The sequence below is a fragment of the Phasianus colchicus genome, chromosome 16, assembly GCF_987193195.1.
Source record: "Phasianus colchicus chromosome 16, bPhaCol1.hap1.1, whole genome shotgun sequence".
Classification (NCBI taxonomy): domain Eukaryota; kingdom Metazoa; phylum Chordata; class Aves; order Galliformes; family Phasianidae; genus Phasianus; species Phasianus colchicus.
In genome coordinates, this window is record NC_143451.1 from 12,353,254 (window position 1) to 12,367,553 (window position 14,300).

Here is a 14,300-nt window from a genome sequence, read left to right on the forward strand (position 1 = left end):
TCTACCCTCTTTTTCCTTTCGTTCCATTTCTTCCCTTTTCCCCCCTTCTCCCTCTTTTTTCCCCTTTTCCTGTTTTCCCCTTTTTTCTCCTTTTCCCTCCCCTTTTTTCCTCTTTTCTTTTTTCCTGTTTCCCCCTCTTTTCGTCCGTTTCTCCCCGTTTCTGTCCCCCTTTTCCTTTCATTCCCCCACTTCTTTTTTTTCCCATTATTTCCCCGTTTTCCCGTCTTTCTCCTCCTTTTTTCCCCCGTTTCTCCCCCTTTTTTCCCCGTTTCTCCCCCTCTTCTCCCCCTTTTTTTCTCCCCTTTCCCCCTTTTTTCCCCTGTTTTTCCCTCGTTTTTTTCCCCGTTCGCTTTCCCCCGTTTTTTTTCGCCTTTTTTCCTTCCCCGTTTTTTTCCTTTTTTCTTTCTCTTCTTTCGCCTTTTTCCCTTTTTTTTTTCTCCTTTTTTCCTTCTCCTTTTTTTTCTTTTCTTTTCCTTCCCCCCCGCCCTTTTTTTTTTCTTTTCGATCTCTTCTCCCCTCCTTTTTTCCCCCCGATTTCTCTCCCCCCTTTCCCTTTTTCCCCTCTTTTCCCTTTCCAACCCCCCTCCCCCATTTCTCACCGTTTCCCCCGCTTTGTTTCCCCACGAACGGCTGGGATCCCGGCGGAGCCGCCTCCGTGTGTTTGCGATGCTGCCAGAAGCTCGGAGCGCTGCGGCCGCTCAGCGCCGCCCGTCCCAGCGGCTGCGGCCCCGCGCCGGAACCGTCCGTACAGAGCGATCCGAAAGAGAGGAGAGGATTTAAGGAGGATATTTCTGTATCTTCTCCTTTCTTTTCGCTCTCCGGCGGTGCCGCGCTGTTCCGCTCCGCGGGGCGGCTCCGCTCCGCGCCATTATTTTTTTCTTCTTTTTTTTTTTTTTTTCTCCTTTACAATTCCGTCCCTCTCCTTAATTCCTGCCTTACATTCCCGTCGTTTCTTCCCCCGCTTTTAAACCCCCCTTCCTCTCCGCTCCGTTCCCCGGGCGGCTCTGGCGGCCGCTCTCCCGTTCTCACCGCCGCCCGCTCTCTCTCCGCAGGCAGCACCGAGCCGGGGGCTGGCACCCTGCACCGCGCCATGGCACGCTCGGACGCCTTGTTCTTGAAAACCGTCTGATTTTTTGGGGGGAGAAGCGGCAGAAGCAGAAGAAAAAAAAAAAAGAAAAAAAAAAAAGGGTGGGGGGGGGGCGGCGGGAGGGGGAGGAATCGGCGGCGAACACCGACAGCGATCCGGGAGACTCCTGGAAGCCGGCGAGCGGATGATGGATGGCCGAGACTTCGGGCCCCCCCCCCGCTCGGCGCACGGCCCCCCCCCGCCGCTGCTCTCGGGGCTGCCCATGGACGGGCACCGCCTGGCCGCCGGCCGCCTGCCCCCCTCCGCGCCCCTGGCCGCGGGGCTGCCCGCAGCGCTGCAGCCCGGCAAGTTCCTGGCGTCCGGCATCGGCCTCCACGCGCACCCCGGTAAGAGCGCTGGGCGCGACGCGGAACCGAGCTGTGCGAGCCCAGACTTCAGCCGTGCTGTACAGCCGACTCGTAGCGAGCCGTGCCTTCAAGCCCGGGGAGCGGTGCTTTAAACCCCGGGGAGCCGTGCATTGCAGTGCCGAGATCCGCGCGTTGAAACCCCGACTGCGTTTGGTCCCGAGCCCCAGCGTTCCGTGCTTTAGAGCCCCGAATAGAGGCTCCTCGAGCCCCGAATCGCCGTGTTGTGGAGCCCGCGTATGCGCGCTCTCCGTTCCCTAAGTCTTGTGTTTTAAAGCCCCGAATTCCGTGCTGTAAACCCAAGATATGTGCGTTCCAGAGTCTTAAATATTCACGGGTCGCAGCCGTGCGTATCCACGCTTTGAATCCTATATTTATCTGTGTTTTAGACCCTAAAAATCTGTGCTTTAGAGCCCGGATCTCTGAGCTTTAAACCCCAGACAGATGTGCTTTAAAACCCCAGCGCCCACAATCCTGCACTGCTGATCCCAGTGTTTGGGAGCCACGAATAGATGAGCTTTAGACCCCAAATAGCTGAGCTGCTGAGCCTGTGTGCGCTCCAGAGTCCCAAATACCTGTGCTTCACATCCCAAATTTTCACGCATTAAATCCCACGCAGACACAGTTTAAACCCCAGATACCCGTGCTTTCAAGCCCCAAATATCTGCGTTTTTAACCCCCAAGATTCATGCTCCCGAGTCCCAGAGATCCGTGCTTTATATCTGAAATGCACAGACTCTGGAGTCCCAAATCCTAATGGTTTAGTCCATAAATATCTGTGCTTGAAACCCCGAAGCGATGTGCTGTAAAACCCCAGCCGTGCTTTGGAGCCCCCAATAGCCGTGCTTTGGAGCCTGAAGATCTGTGCTAAGAGCCCGGATCTGCGCGCTCCCCAGCCCCAAGCATACGTGCCTGCAAGCCCAGATTTGTCTGCTTTGGAGTCCCCAAAATGCGTGTTTTAGAGCCCCAAATATCTGTGCTTTTGAGCCCAAAGACCCACGCTGTTAATCTTAAATGTGAGCGCTCCAGAATGTCAAGGATTTGTGTTTTAAGCTCCAAATATTGGTGGTTTAAAGCCCAGATATCCGTGCTCCACAATCCTGAATATCGGTGCTATAAACACCAGATTTGTTCTCTGCAGCCCCAACTCCGTGTGGTTCTGAGCCCCAGATCCATGCCCTGTATGTTGTTCAGGGCTCTGCTCTGTGCACGGCTCTTCCCGAAGGCTTTGCTTGGGGCGGAGGGGGATAAAAAAAATACCCAGCAAACAGGGAAAGCAAAAAAGAAAACGATGGGAATGGGGGAAAATCGCTGCCGGCCGTTTGTGCGTGGCGACTTATGGCAGGGATTCGGGAAATCTCAGCAGGGTGGAAAATCCCTGCCTGGCTGTGGGGCCGTCCCTTACAGAGCAGGGAATGGAGGGCGGATTTGGGGGAAGCGGAGAGGGAAGGCAGCGGTGTGGGGCTGCCCCTATTGCCTCCTATTGTTGTTATTATTTTTATTGTCTTTCATTTTCATCCTCCGTCTGTGGGCACCCAACCCACCCATCCATTTAAAAAAAAAATTCTCTTTTCCTTCTTTTTTTTTTTTGCCTTTTTTTCCCCAGCACTCTGCTTTCTGTGCTGTTGCCCCATGGGCTGTTGGCTCCATCTCCCACTTTCCTCCCTCTGAGCCGCCGCTCTCCGGCGCGATGGGACTTTGCCCCTTGGATTTGCTTTGCTGTCTTTTTTTCTTTTTTTTTTTTTTGCTTCTTCTCCCTCTTTTTTCCCTTCCCCCTTCCCTTTTCTTTTTCCCCACCTTTTTTCCTCTCCCTCCCCCCCCTCTTTTTCCCCATTCCCCTCCCATTTTTGCCCCTTTCTCCCCCCAGCCGTAGGGTGGTTGTTGTGTGCTGCTGAGGAGAGCAGCTCATTTCCCAACCGCAGCCCTCTGCCCTTCTCCCGTGGCCCGGCCGATCAGCTCGGTGTCCGTGAGCGCAGTGCTGGGCGGCGGTGCCCAAATCTGCAGAGAGAATTACCAAACCAAGGGCTGCACGGCGCTCCAGCACCCCTGCCTGCTTCCTCCCTTTTGCTTTTTATTTTAACTCCTTTTTAATCTGTTTTTATCAATATTTTAGCTCCCTTCTTGCGCCGTGTTTTCCTTTCCCCCCCACCTCCTTCCTATACAGCAGAAGGCAGTCTGCAGCGTTCCGTATGGACGCTGTGCACATCGGGTCAGTTTGCTGTTGGGCAGATTTTTCCTATAGCATTTTTTTTGTTATTTCCCTCCCCCCCACCCCTCAAAATCACCATTTCTGCCCTTTCCCTCCGTCCCTCCACTTGCACAGCTGCAGATTTGTCACCGAAGGGACGCGCTGAGCCCCATCCCATCGTGCCGCAGGGATTTATCTTTATTTCAGCCCAGCGCAGCACCCCGAGCCCATCGGTTCGGTGTTGGTGTCTGTGTTTGTTTCTCCTCCTTCTTTGCTGCTGTTGTTGTTCCATTTGGGTTGGTTTTTTTGGAATGGAGCCTTGCGCAAGGGGCGAAGGGCGGCGGGCAGCAGCAGCGCCTTTAAATAGAGCAGCTCTGGCCCCGGCTGTGACCCCCCTCCTCCCCCCCATCCGCGGCTGTTGGAGCCGTCCCAGCTCCCTCCTAAAATAAATACCTGCAGAAATGTTTCGTGTAGGCAACCCCCAGCCTGGGGCTCGGGGGCGGGGGGGGGGGCATTGCTGGGGGTATTTTCTTGGAACTGGGGGTATTTTCCAAGGGCGGGGTGACGGTGGCAGTGGGATTTGGGCTGCAGATGGAGGAGGGTGCTGTGTATGGAGCTGGGGGAGGGGGTCGGTCCCCGGTCCTCATAGGGGGTGGTGTCCGGCTCTGTCCCTTCCCTGCCCCACCTCCGTGCTGTTCTTGGCAGCCGCTGCGTCCGGGGGAGGTGGAGGCTGGTGGGGATGGGGTTGTGGATGGTTGGCTGCAGTCGGGAGCAGAGCGTAGTGATAACAATAAAAATCTGCTTTCCCCGTGGGCTCAGGGTGCTCTTTTCTTGGGTGGGTGGCTGTGCTGTGTGTTGGTGTTTGTGTGCTGCACAGGCGGTGGCACACGGCGCCGTATTGGGGTCTGTACAGTGAAACGCAGAGATTTATCGGGGCATTCCTGCTTCTCTGCTCCAGCTCTGCCGTGGGTTTTTCCAGCCTAATCTGGAGCATAGAGGGGACACCATCCCCCCATCCTGCAAGGGGACATTGCCGTGCCAGCAAAGCCCTCCTGCAGCCGTCCTGAGAATGGTAGCAGAGCAGCAGAGCCCTGTTGGGTGCTTTCGGGGAGTTCTGCTGTGTTTCACGGCCCTGAAATGGGGTGCTTGCCCTTGGGGTGGTGGGAGGTGCTTGGTGATGCTGCTGTGGGTCTCTGGGGTTTGGGGCGAGGCAGGAATGATCTCTTGGGGTTTGCACTGGGAATGAAATGAGGGGGATAGGAATTTTGTTCTTGTTTTTTGGGTCTTCCTGCAACCTTGTGCTCTGTGTTGGTGAAGGGAGCCTGTCTGCTGTGGGCTGTAGGGTGGATTTCTGTCCCGTAGGAGCTGCGTGCCACCCTCAGCCCCATCCCGAGTGCTTGGTGTAGGGCTGCAGAGGGCACAGGGGCTCTCCTGGAGCCAGGTCCTGCAGCATCCTCCCGTATTTTCGGGTTCTGACTCCTCCTGAAGCTGTGCATGGCTCTGCTCCTGACCCACCGCGTTAGCTGAGGCGTGCTTCATTAACACAGCTTCGTTAGCCCAGCTCCCAGCAGCCATTCTCTGCTGCAGAGCCGTGCCTTCAGCCCCGAGCTCCTTGGCAGAGCCCCAGTGACCTGGTGCCGGGGAAGCCCTGCCCCAGGATGAGGTGTGGGAAGGTCCCTGTGCTGCTCCCGACACAGCAGCAGCTGGAGGAATGGAAATGGCCGGGAATTAATCTTGCTGCAGACGTGGTGAGCAGATCTGCATCCCCTGCTCCTGCCTCTATCCATCTTCCCCCGCCGCCCAGCCTGGATGGCAGTTCGCTCCATCCATCGCTGCCCTCCCCGCCGCCCCCGCGCCGTTCCTTCCAGCACCACCCCCTGTGGTTTTGAATATGCTTTTAATACATTTGGTTTAATTGCTTTTAATTACAAAAAAAAAAAAAAATCCAATAAAATTAAGCAGCTGGTGTGCTTGGGAGGAAGGGTTTCGGAGGGATTTGGCTCTGGCTGCCTGCAGTGCGATGGCATCGGCTGTGTGTGGATGGATGGTGCCTGTGCTGTGCTGTGCTGCCTGGTGTCTGTGTGTGCAGGGCTTGGAGGCTCGGTGCTCTGCCCTGCCCAGGCTGGATGGTGTTGAGAGATGGGAGAAAAAGGTGCTCGTGGGCTGCGTGGTTGTTTCTCATTTCATTGTATGCACGCATAGATGGAAACCCACGTAGTGCTTCTGCGGCATCGGGACCAGGTTGGAAATCTGTCCAAAGGCTTAAATTTGAATTTGGATTTGCACCGTTGTTCATTGGGAATTAAATCACAGCGCCGTGGCGTTTGCCTCTGTGCTTATCTCCTGGTGTTGGGATGGGGACCAGGAAGGTGGTGTGGGTGATGCTCAGGAGAACGTGGGAAAGGAAAAGGGGCTGAACGAGGGAGAAGGGGGAGAGCCTGGGCACAGACGGCGCGTTTGAGCCTGGGTTCCTAAGGAAAAGCAGCTTATGGGATTGCGGTCTGCCTGCAGGAACAGCAGCACTGGTGCAGCACTGCATTCCCAGCTCCGTGTTGTCCAAAGCAGTGTGCAGGTGGCACTCACCCAGCTTAGGGCTGGCTGCTGCCCGGCTCGCAGCGGTGTTCGGTTTCTCAGTGGGAAGGAGGGGCGGATAACGTGGCACGGTCCCATTTAACCTGCTGGTGACCTGGGCTGAAGTCATTGTGGCTGAAAATAGGCTGCGCTGCCTGCGGGGCATGGCTCGTGGCTCTGGGAGCTCTCTGAAGCTGCTGGAATTGCTGCTGGCAGGTGATGTGGGGCCGGTGCTGTGCCGTGCTGCAGTAATCGCCCCCATTGGGTGCCCATGGTTCTCCTGGTGCTGCCTAACGAGCTCTCCTATAACGAACACGTGGGTGTTGCTGGGTTAATTGTGCAGGAGCCCAGGCTCGATGGTTTGCTGCTTCTGCACTGGTTTTGAGTAATTAAAACAAAATGAGGATAACAGGAAGGAGCTGGGTGAAGTTTCTTTGCTTAGTGGAGATGCAAATAACGCGTGCACATCCTTGGTGGGACCCGTGCTGGCCTTAGGGCCCCCATACAGGACAGCTTCATCCCCAGGGCTCGTGGGGCAGTGGTGGCACGGGGTGGCTGGGAGGGAGGAATCCTGGGCAGGCTTGCTTTCTAGCATCCAGTTGCTTCATTCCTGGGGATTTTGGGGAGGAATCTGAGAGTTGGGTGATATTTTTTAATTCCCATCCAGCACCTTGCAGAACGTGGAGCTAGAGGGTGGATCTGGGGAGGTGCCCATCGGGGTGTTGGGTTTAATTCAGCAGGAGATTGGAGGTGTGTGGCGCAGCTGGGGTTTCAGGCAGGGGACTGCTGTCACCGCTGGTGGTGACACACGAGTGTTGACACCACTTGGGCTGTTTTCATGCTTTGGGATTAATGTGGGGCGCGTGGGACCGGGCTGGCTGTGCGTGTCCCATGCTGCATGGTGCTGCCTGCACGCACCCCAGCACACCAGGGCTGCCAGCCCCGGCGGGCAGAGAGCCGCAGCAACACGTCGTGCTGCCCAGGAGCTCACTGCTGCTTCCCTGTAGAGCTGCTCTCATAAAACTCGCGGCCAGAAAGAACCGAGCCAGCAGCCTGGCTCACGCCTCCTGCCCTCTGCATCCTCTGGGCTGGGTGGGACGTGTGCTGGGAGCACTGGGTGCTGGCAGAGGGGGGGGTCCGCCTGGTGCTGCGGTGGTGACGCTGCTGCCAGCAGTAGTAAATATTGAGCAAGAGTTGCTTCAAAATAAAACAGCCTGGACAGCGGGGTTCCTACGTGGGGTAAAGCGAAGTGAAAAGAAACAATAGACGTGGGTGCCAAGCTGGTGGCGAGTTTGTGTTTGATTTAAAGGGGTGATTTTGCAGCTGGAGGGAAGCGGCGTGGTGATGGGAGAGATGTGGGGGTCAGACTGAGGGAGCGAGCCCCAAGTCCTTCAGGGGACGGGCAGAACGGAGGCTGTAAATGTGTCTTAGGAGCAGCTGGCACGGTGGGGTTGGGGTTTGGGCGGGGGGGTGGATTCAGTGGCACAGTGCAGCGATCCGGGTGCATCTGATGCAGGGCTTTGATGTCAGCGCCTGGGGGCTCGCAGCGCTGCTGTCTCGTGTGTGGCACGGAGTCAGACCAGCTCTGGTGCCTGGGGTGTCACTGCAGGGAGGAGGTGGCGGAGATTTACGCCGTCAGCGCTGCTGGCTCTCAGCTGTTGGCGAGCTGCAAATGTGTGTGCGAGAAACAGCCCCTGCTGTGCTGCTGTGGGATGCAGCAGGGAGGTGGGAGGTGGGACGGAGGGTTCCCAAAAGGGTTCCCCCCAGCAGGGTGCTGCTGCTGGCACCGGGATCGGGGACGTGCAGTGACTGTAGGCTCAGATCGAGGGGTCCTGGGGAGAGTATTGGGCTCAGGGCCCTTATGACCTGCAGCCCCTTGCATCACAGTGCAGTGCTGGGGGAGGGGGCGAGGTGCTGGTGGTTAGCAATATTTCATCACTGGCAGAAACCCATAACGGACAGATGGGCCCATGGGGGAGAATTACTTCACGTCTTCCAGAGCCTTCCGATGGTGGGGCTGCGGCTTCTCGGGCACAGAGGGCTTTCACTCGTGATCGCCCCTGGTGAGGGCTGCGTGCTTCTCTCCCAGCTGACAGCGGGGACCAGGGAGCTGGACACTACTGGTGCTTTGGGGATGCAGCTTCTTGGTGCTGCTGCCGGGTGGTTGGAGCCTGGGCAGTGTGGGGCTGGACTCCCCACGGAGCTGCACCCCGGCGGTGCTCCCCCGAGTGAGGCTCCGGCGTGTGGTTGCTGCGGTCGCTGCTATCTCAGCTCCCCATCGCCCTGTGCCCGCTCGGCGGTGAGTCACAGGGCCCTGCCTCTTCCCCTCCGCCACCGTTTTCAGCAGGGTTGACACATCTGTGCCCGCCGAGTTCCTCTAACAGCAGCCTCGGTGATAGTGATCGATGGCTTCATTGACGGCTCCTGTGCAACGTGGGTACGTTTTACCACTGGGGAGATGGGTTGCATGTAGAGGCATCGGATACCCCAAGGATGCTGTTTCCCACCTCCCTGTGGCTTCCTCGCCCCACGCCTGCCTCCCGTTCCATCAGCAGGCTGCAGGAGCGTGGCTCAGCCTGCCGAGCCCCTGGGCACATCCCTGGGCAATAAGCATCTTGTGCCGGTTCAGCGACTGCCCCGTCCCTGGGCACATGGCTGTGGTTTCCCCTTCTCCCCTCCCTTCCCTTTGGCAGGAACCCATGGTTGGGGTGAGCTGTGCGTTGCTCACTGCGGTCGAGTTTCTCCCCTTGGCATCGCTTTCTGGCACAGAGATGCAAGGAGGAAGCGGCTTGCCTGTGGCCACTGCTGTGTGCCTGCTGCTGCAGGCCGTGCCTGGGGCTGCCAGGCAGCAGGTTTTGGGTGTGTGTCAGGCTTAGGGCAGCCAGAGGGCTGTGCAGAGGAAGGGGTGCTCCGGTGTTTGTCTGGGGGTTGTGTTTGCGTTGGGTTCATCTCCCGGAAGGCTTTGGCAAGGAATGGATGGGCAAATGCAGCCCAGCACTTAGCAAGGTCAAATGGTGTTGCTGGTAGAGATGAGGCTGTCTAAATAATGTGCAGTACTGACTGGCTCTTGTGGATGGTGCTCCATGTGCAGCTTCAGGGGCTGAACTTCCCTCTCCTGGTTTTGGTGCGGCTTTGTTTGGATCCAGCCGAATGCCCGAAGCTTGAGAGAGGTCATTATTGCATGTTTGCTTTCAGTGAGATTGTAGGATTTTGGGGTGGTTTGTTGCTGATGGGATCTGAAGGGAAGCTTGCAGAGGGCTCCACTGGCTCCTTCAGAATCTCCTGATGGCTTTTATGCAGTTTGTAAATGTTGACACCAGCGGAGGAGCTGCTTCCCCTTCTGCCCGTTCTTGGGGCGGCATGCAGTGCTGGATTTGCAGCGGTGCTGGATTTGCAGCGGTGCTGGATTTGCAGCATTGCCGGGTGCCGTTTGGTGGCAGTGTTGCAGAAGAATTGCTTCCTGCAGCCAAGAGCTTTCTTGATTCCCAATTTTATTATGACTATTCATTTATGAAATGCTGCTGCTTAAGATTTCCATGAAGATGCTGGGGGCTCACTTGGTGTCCAGAACAAAAGCCAGACCTGAGAGCATGCTGTTCTCTTACAGCTGATGGTGGTCTGACAGCTTTCAGCTCGGGGTCGCCGTCCCCTAGGATGCGGTGCTGCTTTGGATAGGTGTGGTGCTGTTTTGTGCCAGCTGATGGGGATGGTGTGCTCATGCTTCTGCCAAAAGCTAGTACCCTGTGTTGGGATGGGCTGTGTGGGCACAGCGTGGGTTTGCAGCCCACTCTTGGGTGCTCTTTGGGGACTGCTGTGCATGGGAAACCTGAGCAGTGCTCAGTGCCCTGCGCTGCTGCGTGTCCCCACAGCTGGCATGCAGGGGACCAACAGCTGCAACAGACTGCGCTCTGCTTGGGCTGAAACATGTTTCCCTCTTCTGTTTCCATCTTCCTCCAGGCTTTTCCCATCTGCCTAATGGGCTCTACCCGTCCTACATTCCCCTGAGCCACCTCGAGCCCCCCAGTGCTGGCAGCCCGCTGCTGGCCCAGCTGGGTCAGCACAGCCTCTTCGAGTCGCAAAAAGGTGAGAGCATCCCCGCATGTCCTGTCCCCCGCTCCTCCTCCCCCCAGCTGGAGCTGCTGGGTGTTGTGACATTCCTGAATGGTAACATCCCTCGGTCTCAGCAATACTGAAGTCTTGAATGTGGCATTGCTGTGGGAAACCTGGCCAGGTCCCTCCTTGCAGCCCCGTTTGCTGTTGCATCACTGTGCATTAGGGGTTGTTCCACAACCTGGAGATCCCCGCGTTGTCATCCTCACAACCTGATCTCCTCAATACAAGAAAGACACGGAGGCCCTGGACTGTGTCCAGTGAGGGTCTGGAGCATAAGTGTTATGGGAGGTGGGTGGAGGAGCTGGGATTGTTTAGACCCCAGAAGAGGGGCTCAGAGGGGACTTCATTGCTCTTTCCAGCTCCCTGAAAGGAGGTTGTGGAGAGGTGGGGGTTGACCTCTGTTCCTAGGTAACAGTGATAGGATGAGAGGTGATGGCCTCAAGTTGTGCCAGGAGAGGATCAGGTTGGGTATTAGGAAACATTTCATCTCCAAAGGAGCGGTGTTGCACTGACACTGCTGCCCAGGAGCGGTGGGGTCAGTGTCTCTGGAGGCGCTGAAGAACCGTGTGGATGTGGCACTGGGGGACGTGGTTTGGTGTCACGGTGGGATGGGCTGGGGCTGGACTTGATGATCTTAGAGATAACCGTAATGATTCTGCAGTTGTGCCCGGGTAGGACTGAAGGGGTGGGAGGCTGCTGTCATCCTGTTTGCTTTTGCTTTGCAGATGGGTTCTACCTATCCGGCCACGCAGCTCAGTCGGCCTTGCACCCGCAGCCGCCCCTCGCGAGGAGCGCAGGCGGCCACGCAGCGAGCGCTCTGCTGCGGGAGAAGGAGCTGGGGCAGCTGCACAAGAGCTCGAAGGAGAGCCTGAAAGACCCCGGTGGGAAGGAGCGGGGCTGCAGGACTGAGCTCTCCCTGCCCTTCACCAAGAAGGAGGGCAGGCCGAAGGAGGAGCCGCGGCCCCGCAGCGTGGTGGACCTGACGCAGGACACCAAGCCCGACGGCGAGCGGAAAGTGAGCGTGGTGGAGAAGGCGGCGAAGGCGGGCGAGCGCCTGTCGCCCTTTCTGGCTGAGCACGTGCCAAGCCGGGGCGGGGGCGGCGGGGAGGCAAAGTCCAAGAACCCGCTGCAGAGCTCGTCCCTCAGCAACTGCAATGGCGGCGGGGATCCCGTGCTGAAGGTGCTGGGCGCCGAGCAGGACCGCTGCGCCAAGGACCCTGCGCGGCACGACGAGAACGTGAGGCCTTCTGCGCACGCCCACGCCGAGCGGCTGAAGCGGGGCGAGACCCTGCTGCCCTCCGTGGGTGCTCTGCACGTCTCCTGCAGCTGTCCCTCCCCGCATCCCTCGCAGCCGGGCAAAATGGTGCCCGCTGCCACCTTCCCCCCTCAGCCCGTCCATTCCAGCGTGTACACCATCTTCCCGCCGGCCAAGGAGCTGGGAAGGGAGCACAAAGTCATCGCGCCCACCTTCGTGCCTTCGGTCGAGGCCTACGATGAGAGGAGCGGGCCCATCCAGATCGCCTCGCAGGCCCGTGACAACAAGGCCAAGGAGAAGGAGCTGGGCAAGGCCGGCGTGCTGCAGTCGCCCCCGGAGCGCTGCCTCGCCGACGCCTCCCGCGCGCTCCTCTCCCAGGACTTCTCTTGCCACGGCGATGCCAAAAGGATGGAGGCCCTGAGGGAGAAGGGTTCGGTCATCAGGGCCAACTCCATGGCTCTGAAGAGACAGGTTGCTTCAGAGCCCTTCCTCAACCGGCCGGGGCTGGGCTCTCCGGAGAGCAGGGAGTTCCTGGCCTCCAAGGACTTGCTGAAGTCGAGTCCGGAAGCGGAGCACCGTCCCTGCGAGCGGGAGCGCTTCCAGCGATCCAGCTCCAAAGAAGCGACAAAAGTTTACGGCACTTTGGACTCCTCTCGGCAGCACCTGGACCACAGCCAGCTGAAGCCTCCCGAGCAGAAGTGGAAACCCTTTGAGATGGGCAACTTTGCCACCACGCAGATGGCGGTGCTGGCCGCGCAGCACAACCATGTCACCCGGGCAGAGGAGGAGGCCAAGAAGGTCTACCTGGACCCCAGCGGCTTGCCACGTTCTTCGGTGGTGGGCTCACGGGTCGCTGCCGACGTCCTGCACCCCACTTCCCACAGCGAAGGCTCGGCCATGCAGAGCCTCATCAAATACAGTGGCAGCTTTGCCAAAGAGACCGCGTCCCGGCAGAGCTGTGGCAAGAAGAGCCCCTTTGGTGGCTTGGGCAACATGAAGTTGGACTCATCGCAGCTGGGCACCTCCAAAGTGCAGCAGCTGCTGACACAGCAGCCGGCCAAGCAGCTGAAGAGGGACCCCGAGAGACCTGAGAGTGCCAAATCCTTCGGCCGTGAGAGCATCGGCTCACAGGGGGAGGTGGAGGTGAGGCACCTGCCTGTCGGCATCGCCGTGGCCGTGGCCCGGCAGAAGGACAACAGCAGCAGCAGCAGCAGCAGCAAGCTGGCGCCCAGCCTGGCGGACCGGGATCGCTCGCTGTCTCTCAGCAGCATCAAAGGTGGGTTCTCCTGTCCTGAGGCTTTCTGTGTGGATCTGGAGCAGGTAGAGCTGCCGCATGGCGTGGGCTGCATTGAGTGTTCTCAGCTCCCTTTGCCTCGTGTTCCCAGCCAAGTTGTTGTTGTAAACATTGGTGAAGTGAGGACTCTTCCTTCCAGTCCTGTGCTCGCCCTGGGGGTGTGGTTGCAGCTGCACTGCTCTGACTCTGGTGGGACTCTGCTCTGTGCAGTTTTGCTCTGCCATGGGCCATCAGCTGCAGCCACGCTGAGCCAAAGCCCAGGGTCCACCAGAGCCTCTCAGGGGCTGCTGGAGAGCTTGGGAGCTCAGCCACCCGTGTGAGCAGTGAGGAGGAAGGGAACCCATTGCCAGCACCCCATTTCCCTTCTCTGTTCACCTCCGGCACAGCTCCTTTCCACTGCTTTGACCCTCATTAATGTGGGGAGCAACAGAAACCCCAAATCTCCCCGTTTCTGTCACTTCCCTTCGCCCCTGGGAGCTCCCTGGGGACGTGGTGGGCAGCACAGGGCTCTGCTTGTTCTGCCTTTCCATCGCCCAGACCCTCCCAACTCATGTTAAATGTAATTTACTGAGCCCAACTAAAAGGCTGCAAACAAGGACTGAATTCTGGCCGGCCTGTGGGCCCGTTGCTAAGCGATGCAGTTGGCTTTCAGACAGAAAACAAGACTGCTTTTCTCCTCCTCTCGCCCCCCAAATGCTGCCCCCCCCTTTGTGTGCCGGGAGATCTTCGTCTAATAACATTAGCTTGCTCGCGCTGAGTGGACAGTGCTTGAATGTTTAGACCTTTTAAGAAGGAGAAAGCAGGCTTTAGTGGGCTAATCTGTAGTATTTGGCAAGTAAAATGCAAGTATTTAGTGCCGGGCATTGGTTGTCAGGGAAACGGACCTGAGCCTTTCCTCTCTGCATAACTGATTGAATTTTTCTATGCGGTCTGTGCGTCATGTTCGTATATATGGACAAAATGATCATTCACCATCCGAACAATCGTCGGTCTGTACGGCTAAAGGAGCGTCCCATTAGCGAGGCTGGGGAGGAGTGGCAGAAATTAGAAAGTCTGTGTGTGTGTGTGCATGGGGGATGAGAAGAGGATGGTGGAGCTGGCTGGGAATAGCAGCTCGCAGGTAGTGGGGATGGGTGGGAGATGAGGGGCAGCTGCTGACCTTGGAAGGCCTTCTGGGAGGGAGAGGTGTGCGCCAGTGTTGAGAGCATCTTTGCTTTCTGCCTGCAGCCCTTGGAAGGAGCCCAGGGAGAGGAGCTGGGAGAGTTGTTGTCTTGTTGCTGCATTCCTTCTGACAGTAGAAGCTGAGGGAATTGGAGACCTGACAGCATAAAAACCACGGGCTGTCTGGGTTTGAGGAAATACACAGCGGGGCCCTCCTTCAAAAAGCT

General features: G+C 57.8%; 1 protein-coding gene across 5 annotated transcripts in view; it reads left to right on the forward strand.

Moving 5' to 3' along the window:
- TNRC18 (trinucleotide repeat containing 18) overlaps positions 1 to 14,300 on the forward strand; it is a 48,569-nt gene that overhangs the window by 2,429 nt on the left and 31,840 nt on the right. For 4 of the 5 annotated variants that reach the window (XM_090151197.1, XM_090151198.1, XM_090151196.1 and 1 more), the window contains exons 2-4: positions 1,053 to 1,473; positions 10,208 to 10,333; positions 11,089 to 12,894. In XM_090151197.1, the coding sequence (XP_090007323.1) occupies positions 1,272 to 1,473; positions 10,208 to 10,333; positions 11,089 to 12,894 (2,134 nt within the window). In that variant the 5' untranslated portion in view covers positions 1,053 to 1,271. The remainder of the gene's footprint in view (positions 1 to 1,052; positions 1,474 to 10,207; positions 10,334 to 11,088; positions 12,895 to 14,300) is intronic. The other variant, XM_090151199.1, reaches the window with a different exon arrangement.